This window comes from Embiotoca jacksoni, unplaced genomic scaffold (genome assembly GCF_022577435.1).
Source record: "Embiotoca jacksoni isolate LCO1_2020_lvr unplaced genomic scaffold, fEmbJac1.0.p SCAF_11, whole genome shotgun sequence".
Classification (NCBI taxonomy): Eukaryota; Metazoa; Chordata; class Actinopteri; family Embiotocidae; genus Embiotoca; species Embiotoca jacksoni.
In genome coordinates, this window is record NW_027185241.1 from 18,260,393 (window position 1) to 18,283,049 (window position 22,657).

A 22,657-nucleotide genomic window follows, 5' to 3' on the forward strand; every position below is an offset into this window, starting at 1 on the left:
AAGTTCATGTTTTGTAGGTGTCGTCGTTATGTCTCTGAGACTTTGGCATCGTGGGTCGGATCTTGACGCCTCCTGTCCTCTTTGCGACAGAATGTTTATCAGTCTGATGCACTGCTGTGATCTGAATGAACAGCAGGACTCCCTTTACGGAGCCCGAGATAATGAATCGTGTAAAACCTCACTGCTGTCATCAGGTGTCCGAGAGCAGTTGTTAATGTTGTGAGGAGGAGGTTCAGCTGTCACCACACCACGATGTCTTCTTTGTGGTTCCACTTCAGTGGGTTCTCGTCTGCGCGGAGGTGAAAGGCACCGAGGTGTTTTAACATGCTGCCTTTGAGGTTGCTCTACATTTACTTGATTTGACTGGCAAAAAAAAAAAAAAAGATCCCAAAAAATCAGGCAGCTTGTTGACATGCCAACCAGTATTACAGCTTTTTGGGTGGGATGTTTACATGCAGCATTCAGGAGAGAAGGCTGGTTATTAACGTTCCTGTTTTCTTTAAAGGAATAGTATGCAGGTTTTTGATCATCGGTACGAGGCTCGTCAATGAATCCCCAACACCTCGGTTGCTGTGTCACTTCAACATCAACCGAATCACCTCAGAAGTTCAGGGGGAGTTTGCTTTGCTGGATTTGGACTCCATGTTTAATCACCAATAACGGAAAACTACACAAAATTGTCACAGTTAGACAAGGGCTGCAATTCAAATAAAATTCATTATTGAGTAATCTGCAGATTACTTTTTTTGGTTGGACCATTGTGTCTATAGAATTCCATAAAATGATGAAAATTTCTGTACAGTTTTCCACAGACAAAGGTGAAGGATGTCTTGAGGTTTCTGACCAACATCCAAAGATACCCAGTTTGTTCTCATGTGTGACCGAACGCAAGCAACAAATCCTCACATTTGAGACACTAGAAACAGCAAATTTTGTGTATTTGCTTAGAAAAAAGATGATTCCGTTCTCAAAATGGTTGCAGATTACTCAGATCCTCTTCATTTCATTGTTTCTAACCACACTTGTGTTTTGCAGACGGTGCTAAAAAGAAACTCTGACATGTTTCCATGCAGTGTCACAGTTTCCATCAGGGGTATATTTTGGACTCTGGAAAAAACGGATCTTTACTTGCCTACATGTAAACGCAGGAAGTGTAGTTATATGAACAGAATTAAAGGAATCATGTTGTTTATGTTAACCCCTTAAGAAAGGTGTTAACTGGTTAGAAACCACAGCCAATAATATAATGAAATATAATACAAATTGTCAAGTACAACATTGGGAATATACTTTTTTCTGTCCATTCTTGCTAAATACTGGGGAAGAGTAGCTGAAAATACATTTTCCTGTGTGAGCCTATTGAGTGACTGATCTTTTGGTTTGTATTAAAAGTTGTAGACATGTTGTTATCCATGAGCTTTGTTTCTGTATTTACTGCCCTGTGTTGCTGTGCAGCCTCCATTTATTTTAATCTGAATGTTCATGAAATCATTGAATTAACTCTGTTCTGATGAACAAGCAGTAAAAATCTGAAGTTCTCCAATAGCTTTTTGAAATATGATTGTTGCTCTGTAATTTGATTTGTGTTTTAGAAAATTCTAAGATTAAGATTTATTCAAGCCGGATAATTGAATCAAACCAACAGACTTGTTATTGTGTCGCTCCACTTGTAGACTGAAAATCGACGTCTGGATACACAGCAGGTTTCCCGTGTGAGACATTGAGCCATTTTTCTGTTATCACTTACAGCATTAATATTGGTGAGAAGGTGAAGTTAATCTGACTCGTACGATCATCAGTAAAGTGAAGGAGATCTAAAGGTTTGCATCATCTGCAGTGTACTTCTGCTTACAGGGAGACCTGTGATGTTTACCCTCCCAATCCATTCTGCACAGTGCAACCCTGCTCTGAGCTGTTCATTGTTGGGTTGCTCACATTGCCGAGTCAGGGAGAGTGTGTCCCAGCAGCGTGACTGAACTCGGCTCTGATTGGTTCATTTCCCCAGAGGCTCAGGCATCCACACCCAGTGTAGCCCACAGTAAGGCCTCGGTTAGCATTTAGTGGGGCTGCACGATTCTGGATAAAATGAGTCACAATCCTTTTGCTTAGAATTTAAATCACGATTGTCTCTCACTATTTTTTTCTCTGTATAGGTAAATGTTTAGTGCATTCATTTACCTGATACAGAAAACAACTCAAATATATCCCATTGTGCCTGATACAGGACCGGCGTTATGCCGAGTTCTGCCTGCATGCCAAGAATTGCATTCTTATACTTTGTATTGTGAGCCGTTTTGTCTCAACAGTGTAAATTTCACACATTTCATACTGACCTAACCTTAAATAACAGGGAATGCATTACTTGGCACACACTTCCTATTACTCAAAAACAACACTTAAAATCCAAGTTTGTTGGTAATCAAATGGTTTTATAAGCAAAATGAATAATCACTGATGAACCTGACAAAGAAGATTACATTGTTTTTAAACAGTAGATCTGCTACTTTGCTAAATCATTAGTAGTAGCTTTCCCTGTAGCTGTGCGCAGTCCTGAGATGCATGCAGTTCTCAGCGGGCGGGCAGAACTCGGCATGATGCTGGCTCATCTACTTTGGACAATAGAAAGGGAGCAATCCTGTTTTTAGCTGAAATGGAGCAGCTTTAAGAATCTGATAACATAACAATCAAGTTCAGTCTATCGGCTTTTTATTTTTTATTTTATTTTTTTTTTTTTTAAACAACCTTTGAACAAATATTTTTCCTACATTTTCTTCTTCTTTCTCTCTCTCTCCTATTTGCTCTGCCTGGGTTTATTTTCCTTCCTCCCAGTTTCTGCTGCTCTGCGTCACGTGGCGTAACTCTGCCTTGTTATTTGTTGAGGGAGACAATAGGCATGCTTGTTTTGATGCAGCTGATGTGACAAATGAAGATGCGTCAGAATCGCTGGCATTTAGAAATGAGATCGTACGGAAGCATGAATCGAGATCACAATGTTAATACGTTTACTGTTAATTACAGTTTACTGTTGATCAATAACAATTACTCAACTGTTACTCCGTTTGCTGCTGAGATTTCTGGCTTTCAAAACTCACACTGCGGACAGTTTTCAGTTTTGAAACCAAACCTGCTTCTATATAATAAAAGGCACTTCAAAATGTTCCTTTTCCAACTCTTAACAGTAAGTGACCAGCATCACAAGACACCTCAGCTCCTAAAGCTAATGAGCTGTGCTCTGAAGCCAAAACAAGTGACCCAGCAGTATTGCCGTCACTGTATTTCATGATGATTAGTCTCTTACTCGCCATTTCTTCTGGATTTCTGCCATCATTAGCTGCTTTTCTCATACGACTGTATTGTCAGTTACACTCGGAGGGTTTTCCAATCTGTTAGTATTGTAGTCTCTGGTTGCATATGTGGTCTCCTTTTGGACGGGAATGGGATTGTTTTTTTTCCTGAATCCAATTATATTTTGAACCAATATTAAAAACTAATTATAGTTAATCATTGAAAACGACAGGTATATTCAGTTTTAGAAGACGGGGGAATCACTGTGCGGAAGTTGATTTAAAATGGATTAGTGCTGGATCCAAATACAATACAGGGCCAGCATGTCCCGGAGCTTTTTGCAGGGTTTTGGCAAGTTGCTGTTCCTGCTTCTTGTTGGGTTTCACCACCGTCTCATACGCCGGAAATCGACAACAGATTGTATTTGAATTTAAACACTGATGCCTGCTGAACCGCATGTGATGGAGATTGTGTGTTCTTTGTTATTTGTCTCATGAAACACCCATGTTGTACAGTGAAAGATGCTAATCGTGTCAAATTGTTCCGTTCATAAAGACTTTCAGGTGCTACCTGGAGACAAAACTGTTGTTTTTAGAGCCCGAGTCTGTGATGTGAACACATTCGCTGCTTGCTGATGGCTTCTGAGTTTCTATATTTTCTGCTTCTTCCCCTGAATATTGTGATGTGTTTCCTCCGACATGATCCTGAGCGTGTGTGTCACTAATGTTGCAGCTTGTCTGCCTGGGTTCCTGTGTTTAGCTACTTGCCTGTGACTGTGCTGTCTGTCTGACTGTCTGTCTGTGCGGGAACATCCTCCTGGAAACAATCTGTCATGTCAAGAGTTTTGGAGAAGCTGTCATTCCTCTCTGTTTTCGTTGGACTGTTTTCACATACACGTGGAAATCTGCACACACATGCTGAGAATGACGGTGGCGGTCCCATGACTGCTGCACTAAAACACACAGTGCTGTTATCCTGTCCTAATTATGCACAGTTCAGAGTCAGCACTGCGCGTCTGCTTTTTTGAGGGGTTCTTTCCCCTGAGCTCACTTTTTTTTTTCCACTTATATCTCGTTTCTTGTACACGCAGGCGCTTTCTGACGTGCTTGTCATCCTTATTTGGATGGTAGAAACTCCCCCTGGGCATGTTAGGTGCTTAACTAGCTCAAAAAAAAAACGTGAAGCCCATCTCTGTTGTGTGGATTTTAACTGGTGGAGACAAGCAAACGCACCTGTGTCACTGCAGGGTGCAGCAGCTGAGCACAGGGTGCAGCTACAACAGCACAACAGCCCGCATGATGTTAAACAGCGGCTGACATGAAGTACTGCTTCTGCCTTATCTGTGCACTTAATATGGTCAATTTTTCAATTTATCAACCAGCAAAAAATGAATCGACTACAAGTTTGTGAACTAAATGAAAACGATTGTTTGGATGCTTTTCTATGATTTATTTCATTGCAGTCTAAATATCTTTGAATTTAAACTGTTGGCCAAACAAAGAATCTTTTGCTAAACCCCGACCCTGTAATTAATAAACCTATCAAGCTTTTGTTCTTGCAATAAAGACATGTAGCCTACAATGCTAACAGATGCCGTAACAATGCGTGATGTTTAAAAAAAAAAAGAGAGAAAGATCTGATTGATGTGAGCTTACAAAATCAAAATTTTCCATCTAAAAATGACAGGTGGCTTTTTTTTATTTTTTTTATCAACCATAGTGAGCTACTTAGTTAAGTTGTCTCCATGAGCTGCCTGACAGGGATGACTTTCTAATGTGTAAAAACGGGAATTCTCAGATAGGATCTTAAATATGGATTTGATAGTTACACACAATATATATTTGAGTAAGATTGAAGCTAATGCAAACAAAATGTAAAAAAAAAAAACAGTTTTAAGTATTTAATCCTATTAGAAGTATGAGGAAATTGTAACATAACCCCGTTTCTCTGCTAAGTTTACAAACTTGCCATTAATTTCTTTTAGAACAATAATAAAGAGCAGAAGTTAAGCTACACTCTGACAGTGAGGACATACAGTATTAAACAGTGTATGTGCTTTTTGGTCTTGAAAACTTTCCCAATTCACAGGCAGCTGTGAATATTTGGGAATGTCTCACTTCTGAGTTGAGAGCAACACACAACAGGCAACATGGCAGTCTGCAGAAAACGAGCTGTAGTTCTGCTGTCAAAATACAGAAAAGTGACAAACAACCGCATCATCATAATCCATAAAAAAAAATTAAAAAATAACATGGCGAAGAAGTGGAGCTCTGGAAATCAATATTTTGTAAATACATTTTGACATGTTTTGATGTAGCTACTGCTAGCCAACCAGGTAGGCCAAGCTAATTAACTTTGGCTTATGGTACATTTCCTCCCTTAACCACAAACACTCCGCTCTTAAAAACGAACCACTTTCCTAAGTGAACATTCCCAGTGCGACAGGTGTTCAGGTGCATTTCCCCACTTAGAGGTCAGAACTTTCCCAGTTGCTCTTTAACTTTAGAACAACTAAAGACAAAACCGACACACCAACTACAGACGATCCCTCTCACTGCAGGCTCGTACGCAACGGTTCAACATGTGGACATATCTAAAACAGCAGATGTGCTGATCTTAGTTACAGTTGCCAAACTGTGATTGGACAGCCATTGTTTTCAGGTAGGGGTTTAGTGAACGATTCATTTTACGGCATCCTGTTTGGCATTTTTCCAGATTTTCTGGTTATTAATAAGCTAAATGAATAACCAAGTAATTGAAAACTTAATTTAAAGATGCGTCAATAATCAAAGGCATAATTTTGATTCACAGTTACAACCCAAGACTTTCTTGTTTTTAATTGGAAAAAATGTAAATGTTGCGACAGAATTGGTTCACAAGATAACATAAGACCGCTTCTGACACTCACGTCAGTTCATATCTCTGCCGAGATCGTTGCATCCCATGGAAATCTATTCCTGGTCAAGAGCTGACAGCTCGAATCTGCATAACATCCCAAAATCTAACATGCAAAACGGAAGCCACATTAAACCACTTAACAGAAATAAGTTCACCGCTTTGCTCTTCAGATATGCTTTCTCAGCCTGTCTCTCTTCCTTTGTGTCTCATCTTCACGCCTTCTCCCTGCAGCGTCAAGGAATTACCCCAAACACAAGCAGCAGTGTGATTTCTGTGTCCTCTCTCTTGTTTTGTGGTCCAGGTGGAATCACGGGACACGTTGAACAGCATTGCGCTCAAGTTTGACACCACACCCAACGAGCTGGTTCAGCTGAACAAGCTGTTCTCCAGAGCAGTGGTGCCCGGCCAGGTGTGAACCGCCGTGCACGCCCTCACTGATGTATTCAGCGGCATCGCTTCATCACTGTCCTGCAACAGCCTCATATCCACAGTCACCCACTAACCGCTCCAACTCCTCATAACCGCATTTGAAAGCGTGAATGGTTTCCCTTTATCTCAGTCACTTAACATTTTCTGCATATGGCAATTTAGCTGGAAAAATGAAACATGGAAAGTTTTGAGGGAACATTAAATAACTGCATGTGTTTATCCTCCTCCTGTCTCACAGCAACTGACTGACTCACTAACCACATCCCTTCTCTGTATCCCCTCGTAATTGCCTGCTAATTACAGCGTCACTTGTCCCATTAGGATACAATTCATTGCATAAGAACTATTTTGTTTCTAAAAAGGTAGAATTATATGTGTGTTGCCTAAATTCTCCCAATGATGCTTTGCTTTCGACAACACGGCACAAGCTACCCACCTTTAACTCGCTAAACACGCTGCCAGCCTCCCTGGATTTGATGTTTCCTTTTTTTCTTTTTTTTTTTCTTTTTTTTTTGACCTTTATTTAACCAGGTAAAATCAATTGAGAACCAATTCTCATTTACAATGATGACCTGTCCTTCTTAGGCAATAGACCCAAATTCAATTTATTTTTTATTTTTTTAAAAGGGGAAAGTTACAAACATCCAGAATGATATTTTGTGTCTGTATTTCCTGGCATCAAAATTAAATCCGGTCCAATGGAGACGAGCCACGTACACCAATCCTGCTGGCTCCCCTCCTTCTCTCATCTCTCTAAACAATGCTGAGTTAAGCTGCGTCCAAACAGCAGGGTGTGGGGAGCACTTAATGAACCATCATCTCCGCTCTCCCTCCACGGCTGACGCAGAAGTTGTACCAAGACAAACACGCCTACCTTCTTTAACCCTGCTGACTCTCCTCATTTCTGAGAACAGGCCAAAAATTTAGAGTCCAAAAAGACTGAGTGCAAAAGGACCTTTCTCTCACAGTAGATATTGTACACGGGAGGCGGTCCTAAAGGTCCCTCCAGATGTGGTCACTGTCGAGGAACCACTTGTCGTATCCTTCTCAGGGATTCTTTTTTAATCCCTGTATTTACTTTTCTGTAATTTTGGGCTGAATTATGGTCAAATAATACGATTAAATTTCTCTCCCATAAAGGAATAGTTCGACAGAAATGCACTTAATGACTGGCGTGCTGATTATTAGATGAAAAGATCTAAACCACTCTCTTTACCATGTTTGTGGGCCAAATAGGAATCTACAGCCAGGACACAATTAGCTTAGTTTAGCATAATGACTGATAATAGGTGAGAACAGCTCACCTGGATCTGTCCAAAGGTCACGAAACTCACCAGCCAACACCTCTAAAGCATATTTATTCAAATGTTTTACAGCATCTTGTCACACAAAAGCCACCTGGCAACTTCCCAGTGACAAAGTTACTGTCAAAGCAGCTGAACCTCCTGGAAAATAGTCTTGCCCTCATAAAACCACAGCTTTGGTGTTTGTTCCCATTAAACAAACAATATATAATATGTTACAAGGTGATATAATAGCCGAGTGCTTTGGGGTGCAAACACCATCAGGAGTGAGTCCCTGGTTGGATTCCTGGCCAGCCAGACTTCGACTCTTCCCCCACATTTCCCGTCTGTCTCTAGTCCTCCTACCTGAAGAAGCCAAAACACCAAAACAGTCTTCTTCAAACAAAAGACATCATGCGTTACGAAGTGAGTTTTATTCGTTTCTTTACCTTTAGAACGAGCCAGCTTTCCCAGTTTGTTTCCAGTCTTCATGCTCGGCTAAGCTAACATGTCCTGGCTGTAGCTTCACATTTGGTATTCAGAACTTGGATTTTCTCCTCTAATTCTCAGCTGAAAAGTGAATAAGCATATTACAACTGATCCATTTTAGTAACTGGACTCAGTGTATCAGACTGGCCAACAAATAAAATCTAAACTTCTCCTTTAAGAGCTCGTCTTTCCCCTGCTTTGTGACATCATCGCACCACAGAGGGAGCTCAGCCTCCCGTCACTGAGATAATTAAAGAGAGTCTGTCGCTGATGGGCGTATTTAACTATGTTATGACATTTTAGTGACCAAACAATGAATCCATTAACTGAGAAAATAATCATTTGCTTTATCAGTAATGAAAATAAGTTGCAGCCTTTTAATTAAATAAAATATCAGCATGGCCTACATTCACTGTCTAATAAGCATGAGAACCAGCAGACATCACATCCCATCACTGATAACACTGACTTACTGTCATCACTTTCCCTCTCTGTGTTTATCTTGTCAATAGCATGAGGCTATTCACATGATTCCATGTTATTTGCCTTGTTAAACTCATGGTTGGAATGTGTGAGAGATCCACTTCTATTTCTGTGTGTGTGTGTGTGTGTGTGTGTTTGCATGAAGGCATTTCCTGTGTAAATACAGACATGGATTGTGTTTGCAGGTTCTGTACGTTCCTGATCCCGAGTACGTCTCCAGTGTTGGAAGCTCCCCTTCCCTCAGTCCCATCAGCCCCCTGTCTCCCACCTCCTCAGAAGCTGATTTAGAGAAGGTGACGGTACGTTGACCACACCGCTGATGCACCTCACACGCACACTCAGAAAATGTTCTTTGAAGGATCGAAACAACAGCTGTGTGAAATATTCAAATGTTTTAATTTTGATATAAAACATGACTCGCGTATGAAACAGATCTTATCGGTCTTTTTTTTTTTTTTTTAAGTAGCCTCATAGCTGCAACGTTATGTTACCATTCACAGCCAATACGGTTTAATGCAGAACCATTGTTTTACTTTAATTTGGTCAGAGAGACTTCACTATCATCTATCAGAAGGTTTAATATCCACATGAAAGACAGGCAAACATCTCCAGAGGTTACTTGTCACTGAAGCAGGTGACTGTTATTGATTTACCAACCAGCTCCCATTTCCCCATCATCCATTTAAGGTGTCACAAGTAGACGTAACATCAACTGTTAGACCTTTAGGCTCCTGATTACCATACACTGTTAATTGCTTTGTCCACATACACACTGGAACCAAAAGCAATCAAGCTCTTTGCCTCTCTGTTCCCGCCACGTACACACACAGCATCCACGTAAACACGGACTCATCCTTCAACCGCTGCTGTCATGTTTAAAGCTCTGTTCATTGTTAGCCTAAAGGTAAACATCCAGGATGATGGGTCATGCTGTCAAGGACAGAAAAGACAACAAGAGGTGGCAATAAAACGGTCCTTTTATTTTCCAAGGACAGAACAGGAAGTGATGTTTGTATATTGTGTGCACATATAGTCAGGCGCAAGGACGTGTTACTTTCTAAAAATGGCTGTTGCTCAATGTGTGAAGCTGTAAAATGATTCCTTCTCGTGCATCGACTCAGAAAATGTTGTGTGTCCAGTGTCATTTTAGCACTTAAAAGAATGTAAGACTTTACAAGGAGCCTCAGTAAATATGCACTTTTATCAGTACTGTATAGGGTATGTACATTCAAGCACACCATAATCTTGTGCATGCCCTATAAATGTGGCCTATTTATGTTTAAAGAGGAAGCAGAAACTCGTGGTCTCTTTTCAAACACGAGGCAGACATGGAACATTTTAGTCAAGGGGCCACATACTGCCCACTTTGATCTCAAGTGGGCCAGACCAGTAAAATCATAGCATAATAACGCATACATAACGACAATATTTCTCTATGTTTAAATCATTGGTGAAGGTTTTTGGATGATAAACCCTATTTTAAGGTCTTTCTACAATAAACTAGAAACATAAAGAGCAAAAACTCAGACATCAGCCCACTGTTTATCTGCCTGGGCTCTCCTCTGCAGATTCCCTAGCAGCGATCGCTTCTTCCTCCGGAGCAGACGTCGCATTTACGCTGTTTTTGAAGCGATTACTGGATCGATTAAAAAAAAAAACAATTACAAAACGTTTGTACTCATAAACCTCCATATTCTCATAGAAATGCACTTTATGTCTTTCTGTAATTTTCACACTTAGCAAAGTCATCCGGCGGGCCGAGCTGGCCCCCCTGGTGGGCCGGATCCGGCCCACGGGCTGTATGTTTGACACCCCTGCACTAGAAGGTGCATGTGTAAATAACCCGGAGCACCAGATGGTTTGTTCCACAGAACCGCCCGAGAGGTCGTCCTGTTTGGAAAAGGGCAGGCACGTTCAAAATCGACATGCCAGGTGATTGGACCTTCTGTCTATCAACTGATTGGTCCGGACCGCCGCCGGTTCGTACATAGACACGTAACTTGACGCCTAATTGTAACTGCTTTACACAAAGATGGAAATACACGGCACTGATGAGTAGATACGAGAGCAAAAACTCGACGCAATATCCCTCTAATTGCTGTCGCCTTGCTCTGTAGTGGGATTTCTTCCTGCCCTGACATATGGCCTCATCTACATGACATGGCATCACATTTCTTCCCACTTGTTCTTCTTAGCTTCACTAGTGAACCATGAGATGTAGAAAAGCGAGACGTTGTCCGGTCCGGTCAGCCTTACGCCTCCCGGCCTCACAGCTCTACAGGCTGGCAGCGTGAGCCATCTCCCTCAGGTGCTGCGTCTGCAGCATCTGAATGAGCCAATCATTAAGCACCGCAGGAAGCCCAGTGGTTCCTTGAGAAATATGACTGTTTCCTGGTCTCTATGGAAACGTCGGTCTTGTTTTGCTGCTTTCGCAAGAAAATGGATACTTCGGGTCACTGTCACTGCCGCTCCGCCGGAGTGTGGACGCCCTCCCACCAATCGGTTCTCCCTTTGGTCGGCTCCCGTCCCTGTCCGTTAATTTCTCCTCGGTTGCCAAAAGAAAGGCTGCTGATCATTCACTACTTATCTATTTAGGCCATTGCCTGCGAGAACAGGAGCATATTCATCGGCTCTCGACGGGGGAGGATCAGAAAGAGGGGCTGTGACTGCAGAGAAATTAAGCCTTTAAAAGTGATGGCGTGTCTGATATTTAGAGCAACTAATGAACGGAGGAGCTCGCTCTCTCAGACACGCAGCCAGGCAGCAATTATTCCAGGCAGAGGAAGTGTGCTTGGAAGGCAGAAGGGAGGGAACATTACCTCACTCGATGTGTCAACTCTGTGTGTGTGTGTGTGTGTGTGTGTGTGTGTGTGTGTGTGTGTGTGTGTGGTGTGGTGTGTGTGTGTGAGTGTGTGTGTCTGTCTGACTGTGTGTGAGAAAGCGTGCGTCTGTATCTGTCAACTCTGCTTGTTTGTGTGTGCCTGCCTGTACATTCCTATCTGTCTCCCTCCGTGTGTGTGTGTGTGCGCGTGTGTGTGTGTGTGTGTGTGTGTGTGTGTGTGTGTGTGTGTGTGTGTGTGTGTGTGTGTGTGTGCGCGTGTGCGTGCGCGTGCGTGCGTGTTGGTAGTTATACAGAAGGATGTGACATCCAGGTGCCGTTTCATTTTTAAACCACAGGAAGAGACCTTAATAACTCACCCTGCGTCTCCTCTCTCTCCAGAATCCCCAGCATCTTTTAATTACAAGCCTATTTTGGAGCTCGGCACGCTCGTCTGAATGAGGTTGTTATCGACATGAATGGTTCTGGGAGGTGTATAGTAATAGCAGTGCAAGCAGCAAAAAGCTGGTCTAACCCCGATGAAGACGAGTGCCCTGAAGAGAAACTACTCTCAGATGCGTCTCTTTGAGATGAAGATATGAAGGCAGTCAGATCCCACACAAGACGCTTAAAAAAGCCTATTGGATGTTCAAATGGCTTGACAAATAATCAAAGCCATTAAACACAACACAGTTCTTTTCCGGCAGAGTGTTATTATAATTTATTGCCATCAAAACTAGAATCAGATAAAGATGTGGGAAGGCGCATCGGTGTAGCTAACATGATCAACTGAAGAGTTGCCATTCAGATTGGGATCAATGTCTGAATTTACCTTCAACCCTCCACTTTCTTCGTAGTAACGCTGGCCGGTCTTCATCGAGTCTTTTAGCCAGTTCTGAAGTGAAGCTGGATCTCGTACATTTCAGTGTTGTAATAAATGTATCCGTGTCAACCACAAAAGTGATTATGACTTAGGCCTGGCCCGACCCAAAAGTCTGGTTCTGGTACCAACCTAGCCTGGTTTTACCAGACCCAAATTTACTGCATGACTTAATGAGTCTGGCCAGGCTCCATTGGAGATTGTTTCCAGTCGTTGCGTCCAAACAGGCGCAGACCTCAAGTTCATTTGGAAACTGTTGGAAGAGCCTTTAACCAATCAGCACTGACCACCATATGATGCATGTTGTGTGCCAAAACTCACCAAGCTGTTAACAACACAGACCTTCACTGGATGTGAGCAAAATGCAACTTGGCATCAGTAAATGATCATTGCAGACTTAAGGAGGAGCTCTGAGTAATGAGGAGAGCTGAGAAATAATATAATATGAAATAATAATGAGAAAGAAATATGGATTTTGTGTAATTAGTGGTAGATACAGAATAACAGTCCATGCTAAGAAAGAAGCAAATGTGAAGGAGCCATGAAGTCAGAAAACCCACTCATTTACACGACAGCTTACATTTGCTAATATTAACCACCATATGTCTGGTGTACAACAGTTCTCCCATCCTGGTCATACTAGACCAACCTGCAGTGCATTTATTTTGATCTTTAGAATGTGTTGTTGCTTTTGGCAAAGTAACATTCATCACACCGCGTGGCCTGTGGAGTTTATTTTTGGAATAGAGTAACCTGTGTGAGTTTCGCGTGTGTGTGTGTGTGTGTGTGTGTGTGTGTGTGTGTGTGTGTGTGTGTGTGTGTGTGTGTGTGTGTGTGTGTGCATGTGTGTGTGTGCATGTGTCCCATAAATTGCTGATCTGTGTGTCTCCACGCAGTGTTTCAGCTGGCCTCTTCTTCCCCTTGTTGCCTTTAACTCCTCAATGAAGGGTGAGTTTAAGGTTTTGGAGGTGAAGGACTTCAAACGAACATCTGATGATCAGATTCTGAAGTGACACCCTTTAATTTCCATTGTCAGAAAGTAGAAGAGAAAAGAGTTAGAGGTGTCACATCAAACTTCTACAGAGGATCTGATGTGAACTATGAATCCATCATATGCTTTAATTCACTTGTTACACAGCCTTACCCGTGCTTCAGTGAGCATGCTAAAAGTTTTTTTCACCATGCAGTTACATTGTTCAGTGTTTCTCTGTGGGAGCTAAAGGCCAGATACAGCAGCTCTGAAGTGTCTTCATGCTCTCGGTCTGCCTGCTGGCCTGATGGTATTGGCAGCAAAAAGTAACACATCTTGCAGGCATGGATCGTTGGCTGGCTGGCTGGCTGGCTGGCTGTGTGTGTGTGTGCGTGTGTGTGTGCGTTTGTGCGCGTGCGCGTGCACACTGGCTGACTTTCCGGCTGGCAGTCTTGCTGTCGTTGGATTATTTGGCATCCACTGGCTCGCTGGCGTAGTTGCTCTCTGGTCATATGTGTGGGCAGGCGCATTCTCTTCATCCTATCCAGACCTTCCTCGTGCTCACACTGACACGCGCACGCACACACACACACACACACGCACACACACACACACACACACACACACACACACACACACACACACGCACACACGCACACATGCTTACACACCCTGGTGGTACAGCTACTACTGTGACCTTGTCTGTCTCTTCCTCTTTTGGCACCACTTTTACCTCCCTCCTTCCTTCCTCTCCTCCACTGGGGCTCCATCTAAAATTAGCATTGGAGGAAGTAGCACCCGTTTAGTTACCTATGTACTGTATGTGGTGCCATCTCTTAAAACCACCTCCTATGCCTGCTGTATCTTAGTACAAATCTTGTGATTAACTTGTAAAAACAAAAAAAGGTGTTACAGATTGGATCTCAATGTTATCAAGCATGACAGATTCCAAATATCAGCTCCTCGGGCTGCGGCATGATATTGGACTGTAATACTGGGTGATAGGAACAACAGTACAGATTGTACTTGAAGACTTCTGGCTCGAGGCGTTTGATGAATTCCAACTATTGTGTGCTCCATCTTGCAGAACGCGGCCATGCCCACAAGGTGGAGCTGTGGATCGATTTTATTTTTGGTTGCACCATGTGTCACTGTCAAGGTCAAAGCCAGGTGGCACCTCAAGACTTCCTCTCTGAAATCTTTATTATTACATAGAAGCAAATTATGCTCAAATACGTCACATTAAAAAAAAAAAATGTACAAGATGCTGCTTGTTTCTAATGTATGTGGATCGGTACAGTCTTATAGAGCCTCTGACGTTCACTTCCTCACCATGACCTGGATTGGGGCCATATATCACAGAAGCCGCAGCCTCTTTTTTTCCTTTCTAACTTAACTGCGGGTGCGGAGAGAAATATCGGTTTGAAACTAAAAGGGTATTGATTTCTGTTCGCCCCACCACAGTTGTCATCTCACAATGTTACACCCATCTGCTGTCCCCAGCATCCCTGTCAGCTTCCCATAGAGTAGATTACCTCGATGCCGTCCTCCATCCACCTCACCGAAACCCTCACATAAGCTCATGGTGGCCACGTTAGGCCTTAGGTTTTCCCGGGCGACCCCCCCCCCCCCACCCCACCCCACCCATCCTCACCTCACCTCCTCTTCCTCTACATCCAGTTCAACTCAACACTCTTCCATCCTACCTTCCTCCTCCTCCTTCCTCCCCCTCTCAGACGGTACTCACAGTGGCCAGCACAGCGGCTCTTTCATCTTTGGGTTTCAGCACAGCAGCCAGTCCACTACGCTGCGCTGTGCTCTTTCTCTCCCTTTGATGTCACACACATACGACTCTGTCTGGTATCTGGTCACCTCAGGACGTCGGCATGTCACGTCGGCATGTCACGGCTCACCTCAAACGTGGTCAAAGAAAGTCTGTTTGTCTTCATTTTTCTGGGAGGTCGTTTGAGTTCACCCTTCTGTCTTACTTGCCGTGCCATGCTGGATGTCTGGAGGAGGCTGAGGGTTAATATGGGATATAATAAAGAACTCCCTCACAGTGCCACGCTACAACGCTGAGAAAATATCAGATGCCTTGGAGGCCAGCGCCAGACAAACACTGGTCATATATGAGAGGAGAAAAGCAGAAAAGCAATATTCACTTCAATTATGTGAAGTGTTTTTGGCAGAGTGGTGCTGTTTTTATATTTCAGAGCCTAAAACTGTCAGCTGACCTTTGTGTTCACTGCTAGTTTGCTCATTTTAGTAAGCTAATCGTCTAAACCATTGATTCCCAAACAGGCTGCTCGCGCCCCGGGGTGCACTTGGAAACATTAGCATGGCAGCTCAATTCATTTAGAAATAAAGAAAAGAAAATGACCATTTCATTGAAAAATGAAATCACTAAATGCTGCGAATGAGAGAGCATGAACACTAGTTAGAAAGTCTAATGAAGAGAAATGGTTTCAATATTGAAGTAATACTTAGTAATACTTTTCAAATAAGTGACTAAATGTGGTAAGATGAATTTGTGATCTAAAAGTCTGAACTGTTGAGAACCTATAATCATGGATACATGAAATGGTAGTAAAATATTATACAAACTAGTTAACTAAAAATAATATAAACAGTGGACCTAGTTAGATTAAAGTAAATATTTAAAAAGCTAAAAGTCACAAATTTTAAAATTTAAAAAAAAACTACAAGTGATGGAAAAGTGGCTAAAACAAATAGCTAAAGTTACCTTTCACCATTTGAAATAGTTAAAAGTACATGCATGGTTGGAAAGTTACAGAGTAGTGGAATAAAAACTAGACTAGATCACTGAAAGTAGTTCACTGATAGATATGTGGTTAAAAAGTTCAAAGCAATAGATCTAGAACTAAAAGTGATACATTATTTAAAAAGCTGAAAGTAATGGATGAATAAAAGTATTAGGTAAAAAAATGATAGTTAAGTGGTAAAAAGCAAAAGTTAATGGATACATTTTGAAGAAGCTTAAAGTTCAAATTCAATTAAACGAACACCCCGCTTCAGTGACTGCAGGTACTTTAGGAAACTTGACCAGCATTGAATTTTGACAGTTCAGTTGAATTATAAATTTACATAAAGCAAACCATTCAATGTAATCATCAGTGTTAAATAACACCCAGTTTTGAAATCAAGTTAACACAAAAGATGGAGGGAGAGAGGGGCTGATGACTGGGCAGTTTTTGTGGAAAAAGAAGAACTCCTATTTAACTATGTAGCAACGATCATCACACCAACTCCACGGGCTCTTACCTGAAGCCATGTTATTAAGGAGATTTTCAGATTAAAAGATGAATAAAAGGACAGATTGTCAGCTTCATGAGAAGAACCTTTGCTCACCGTTTGCTGTGGTTTTTTTTTAATTGTATTTACTAATCATCAGCTCACACAGCAACATCACGTACAAATGCTACTGCAACAGGATCTCTCTTCTTTTGCTTTAAAAATTTGGCAAAATACCAGAAAGAGAAATCCTTACCTGTCACATGGTGTCGCCTTATGAGCAGCTGCTCTCAGCTGATGGACAGCGAGTGTGCTTCACAGTCATGTGGACTGTGTTGGATGTGCAATGGGTGTTATTTTGTACCAACACATAACACCCCTTTCTGATCCGTGTCAGACTTAATGACAGCGACTATAAGAACTGTTTGTTCTGCGTTTAGATGGAGGAGGACATGTTTTGTCATTGGTAGCTGCTCATTTCAGTCCAGGTGTGTGTTGTGGCCTGTCTTTTTTTTTTTTTTTTTTTTTTTTGAAGGGATGGAAAAGCCTGCTTCTCTTTTCATATTTAACCTCTGAGCAGGAAGGCCAGCTTAAATGAGTCACTGGAAAGCGACTTGGTTGAAGAGTGGAGTGATGAAGAGCAGTTGTGTAAGTGAGGTTGTGTTTAGTTGAAGAGGATGACGAGCTGCTTGAATTCCTACACATGTTGTCCTCGTTTTAACCAGCTGGGCCTCAGATCTTAAATTCATCAGCAGTAGATGCTCTGACAGGTCAGACAACCTGCTTTTCTCTGGTTGTTTTTTTCCTATTTATCTCCACCTCACAGTTTTAGGTCCCTCTCGCTGCTCCTCCTTCAGAGAGGCTTGTTTTGGCTGTAACAGATTGGCCGGCCTCCTCAGCCTTCCCCGGCTGCCAGTGTCTGGGCTGCTTGTGTCGGTGTGGGTCAGTAGCTGCAGGCTGTTTGTCGACTGTGCTGGGAGACGGAGAGGGGAGGTGTGGGTGTGGGTGTCGGGAGGACAGCAGACAGTTGTTATGGGCTCGGGCTCTCTTCTCTGAGCTCTTTATTGCTGCTGTAGCTCGACGCTGCTCTTCACTTCCACTTCTCCACCGGCTCTTGACGCCCTCCCCTCGCGGTCAGCATCCCCCCTCGATGATAACTCCCACACACTCTTCTCTGGCCTGCTTTTTCGTCTTCGTCTTTGTCCTCACTCCAATCGCGCCCTTTCATTGCCTTCAGCTCTCTTTGTCTGTTCCTCTACAGCAGCGACTGCATCCACTGCTGCTGGTTCTGCTCCCTTTTATTTTGTTTTCCTTTTTCACCCCTCTTTCTCACATCCCACACTTCCTCTCATCTTCGCATCCAATCTGACTCTCAACAGTCCTTCTGTGCCGGAGACAGTCCGTCCTGTCGACCACAGTCCAGTCAGTCAGACCAACAGTTGTCCCTGTGGACAGACTTGAAGCAGGCTCTCATTGCATGGCAACAGGCCGCTGGTAGAAACAGCAATCCCACCACACCTTGTGTTTCCAGCCCAGCACACACACCATCTGTGGCAGATTGCAGTTAGCATGGCGCAGATGAGGAAGCAGTAACAAAATTGCTTTATGGTCTATGTGTCAACATACTGTAAAAAGGAACAACATGGTTGACATATAATTTAAATTCCTTCTTGGCTGCACAGCCTCTGGCAGATTGTAGAGAAACAAGCATAATTATGAGGAAAATAATAGTTTTTATCCAGTATTATAGCTGCATGTATAATAACAAATTAAATGAATGTGTGTGTGTGTAGGAATATATTGATTTATCATTTTTCACTGTTTGCTTCTGGTGATTTCAGTTTACTTTCCTTTGCACATATCGTCATGGAAATGATGTATTTTGACGTGAGAAATGAACAGATGAACAATGACATTTTTTTTTTTGTCAATTTAATAACGAGAGAATATCAAAGAATATCAGAGAATCACAGAGTCAATCTGTTTCAGCTGAAAGGACAGCTTTCACAGAGTGCACATGATGAGTCAGACCAAACTTATAGATACAGGCACATATTTATCGGGAAATATGGAGCCAGAACAAGGACATCTTCCACCATGAGACTGGAATGTTTCCCTCTTCACTAGACATAGTTAAGCCAGCAGTTCATACGCTGGTAGAAGTGTTGGAGGTAAACTGGAAAGTTACATTGAATAATAATAGCATGTAGGTTATTACATATATAAGGTAATGATTAATTTTACTCCGACACATATAAGTGGTTAAATTTGGTTCGTACATAAAAATACACAAGTATACATGCTCACACAACTCATAGATTAGTGCATGAACTGCTTGTGCTCAAATGTATCAGGAATCTCGTGCATAAGTGGCAACTTACCGTGACGACACATGAACTGTCGTTTTGAAGCCTCGAGTGCAGCGTTTCAGCCATCGTGGTTTGTTTTTTTCGGAGCTGGAAGTGATCATATTGGGACAAACTGGGGAGGAGCAATGGGTGGATCTGAGTAATCTGACTGGGAACCCAAGGATGCTGCCCACGCTCAATGATAGCAGAAACCTGACTGCACCTCAGGCGTATCAATCGAACCACGCAAGCCCCCGAATGTCCCGCTTTTTAATGATGAGAGTATTTTCAGATGGATTGCCAGAAAAATAATCGGAAGCAGTAAATGTAGTTAATAGCATCAGAATGACTTGCGGAAAAAATATTTAACTTTGCATTTTATGAAAGAAGTTGAATGGAAGTCTATGGAGCCAGAGGTTCGTCTGACCCAGCCCCTAGTGGTCCTCAGTGGTATTTCACTTTGTAGCACTTCCACGTCGGCTTCACTTCTCAGACCAAGGAGCTCAACCATTTTTATAAACAGTCAATGGTTGTGCACACGGTGTAAAGTATTAGTTTTATTGACGGATTACTAAACAAACCTACTGTGTAGAGGCCCTGAGAGGACTTTTACTTTTGTTGTTGTTGGAAAGATACAGAATGACTGTGGATGTGTGCAAAGCCTCTACAAACAGATGCAAAACAGTTGTGAGGAAATGCAAAACCACTACAGGCTTGGAAAAAACCCCACAAAAAAACACCACCAAGAGATGCAAAACAATCACCAAGAGACGCAAAATACAGCTACAGCTTTTGTAGTCTTGTGTCCTCCAGCTCGGGATGTTGCACCTGGAGGGCCTTCAGCATGCCCGTGTCCAGGATCCCGTTGTCTGATCATCTGTCCATGGCTGTCTACTGTTTGGAGTTCCAAATTGCAGCTTTTTGTTGACTTTATTTAAGATGAAAATATTCCGAGTTTATTTGGCATTCCTCTATTACACTGAATAAATGATGTAACTGTTCACAGTTTATTATTACAATAACTAGGTCTTAACATATTTTTGCTCATTTCCCAATTGGACCTTCTTTGCACCCCCGGCCCCAATTCATGAGTGTCTAAACCCACCCTTGACTCAAGGGCGTATTAGTCTCTAATATAATAACATTAACTAGATATGAAATTGTTCAACATCATTAAAGTTGTGGTCTCATATGAATGTTTTCACCTAATTACCACTGTGAAGCTCAGGCACACAGGAGGCAAATGCTATCGGTTCATCACTGGGTTTCTTTTAACTCGATTGTTCTGCTGTGCAGAATATATCTGTTTATATATAGATAATACATTTAGAGACTCAAACACATCAGTTTGATGAAGTGAGACATAAATTAGTTCCACCATGTTTTACCAAGTGCACCGAGCTCTGCCTGTTCTCCAGTGCTTATTATTTACGGGGCTGTCTGTTGGGTTGAAACCTATTGAGAGATTTAGACAAGATGTGTACACCAGGATAAAGTGGAATCCAGCTTTATTGTCATTATTCAGTTTTACGTGCGTCCGAACTATGAACTGTATCCATCCCATGTTTCCTGGCACCTTGTTTTGTTTATCGGGACCAACACAGAAGAGTTCTGCTTCAACATCATGCTGACTATTTCCTCTCCCCTGCACTGTCCCCACCGCCACGCTTCCTCCTCGCAGGACTCCGATGGCCCCCCCAGACCAGAAGGCGTTCACCCCCCGGTGTTCTCGGCCCTGCGCCAGGCCAGAGTGGTGTCATCCACCTCCGAGGAGGAAGAGGCCCTCACAGAGAAGTTCCTCAAGATCAACTGCAAGTACATCACTGATGGCAAGGTAAGAAAACACACAACCATGTATGAGTATGAACACTTGACAGGCAACTGCAGACTGAAGCATAAATTGCCGTCAGCAAACACCGAAATGTGGAAGATGGAAGAGAGTGGCTGGAAGTGGTTGCATATCGAAGAATCAAAGTAAATGCAGACACACTGGAGAGCCGCCAGCTGCAGCTAGTCGGCACACTTTATACCTCAGACAGTCTCGCTGTAAATATGGAATTATTAGACAAATGAAAAGAACAACAATGCACTTTAAAACAAATCTCCACAGTGAAGCTGCTCGTTGTTGCGTGTCGTCACTCAGTTGGAAGATCAAGTGCTGCTTTTTACAATCAGTAATATACGTTAAGATTTCAGAATAACACCAGAAGAAATCAAAGAAAATATTAAATCATCCATTTGATCATCCAGAATCTAATAGATCTACAATTCTGTCTGAGTCATCACAGTTATTCTCATATTATTTTGCTTTTCCCTCCTCTGGTATTTGTAGCAATATCAAAGTCATTATACCTTCTAATTATTCCACACCTCCCAAGTTTTGTCTTTATCGTATTATCATTATGCTTATTGTTGTTGTTGTTGTTATTATTATTAATTTAAGAAACAGGAATGGAGATTTTACAGTAAGCAGTAGAGAAACATCCTGATGTCTGTGGGCACGTGTGTGAGCAGACATGACCAACCCTGTAGACGAGCACATGAAGAGGAGCGTCTCTCCTGCTGACTGTAGTTTAATTCAGCTGATTATAGTTCATGTTGTTCAGATGGTCTTTAACCGGGAAGTCTGCAGCTCCTTGAAGTGTTTTACAAGTCCGGGATGTTAAAAGGTCTAAAGTACGGTTAAATGTTGTGTTCGGGTCTTCTTTACCTTCTGATCTAAGTCTGATCAGATCTTTGTATATTTAGTTTGTACTTTTGTACCATAATTAATCAGTAACTTCAGGAGAGAATAAAAACAACTGATTGGCAGGTACGAAAAACTGCATACATTCTGTGGTTGTTGGTCGAGGTTTGAATCAGAGTCAGCATGATGGCAGCCGGCTGCCAGGACGTCCCAAACTGAAATAAACACAGCCTTTCTCAAAGTGTGTGTGTGTGTGTGTGTGTGTGTGTGTGTGTGTGTGTGTGTGTCCGTCCCGGCAGCTGACCTGCTCTCACACACACACACACACACACACACACACACACACACACACACACACACACACACACACACACACACACACACACACACACACACAGATCCGTGGCATTGAACCACTGCTGATTCACTCCCAGGTACCAAATGAAAGCACTGAAGTGGTCAGCGCTGGCAGTCAATAGCTTCTACTTGATTTAGGACATTTGTGCTGAAATGGATTTGGCCTCCAGTTGTTTGTGCGCTGGAGGCGCTTTATGGCAGATAACATGCTAAGTTGTTCCTTTTATGGAACAGAGTCTGATGGATCTCATTGTGCCTCTGTTGTCCTGCTGTCAGGGTGCGGTGAGCGGGGTGTTGCTGGTGACGCCCAACAACATCATGTTCGACCCTCACCGGATGGACCCCCTGGTTCTGGCCCATGGGTGCGAGGAGTACGGCATCATGTGTCCCCTGGAGGAGGTGCAGTCTGCCGCCATCTACAAGGAGATCACCGACCCCAAGATCAGAGAGGCCGTCCCCGAGTAAGAGAATACGTGTAG

General features: G+C 42.6%; 1 protein-coding gene across 6 annotated transcripts in view; it reads left to right on the top strand.

Annotated features, from left to right (window-relative positions):
* The window catches only part of oxr1a (oxidation resistance 1a), a 169,442-nt gene that overhangs the window by 124,928 nt on the left and 21,857 nt on the right, over positions 1 to 22,657 (top strand). For all 6 annotated transcript variants that reach the window (XM_069143460.1, XM_069143459.1, XM_069143462.1 and 3 more), the window contains 4 exons: positions 6,485 to 6,592; positions 9,053 to 9,166; positions 20,817 to 20,969; positions 22,455 to 22,639. In XM_069143460.1, coding sequence (XP_068999561.1) covers positions 6,485 to 6,592; positions 9,053 to 9,166; positions 20,817 to 20,969; positions 22,455 to 22,639 — 560 coding nt within the window. The remainder of the gene's footprint in view (positions 1 to 6,484; positions 6,593 to 9,052; positions 9,167 to 20,816; positions 20,970 to 22,454; positions 22,640 to 22,657) is intronic.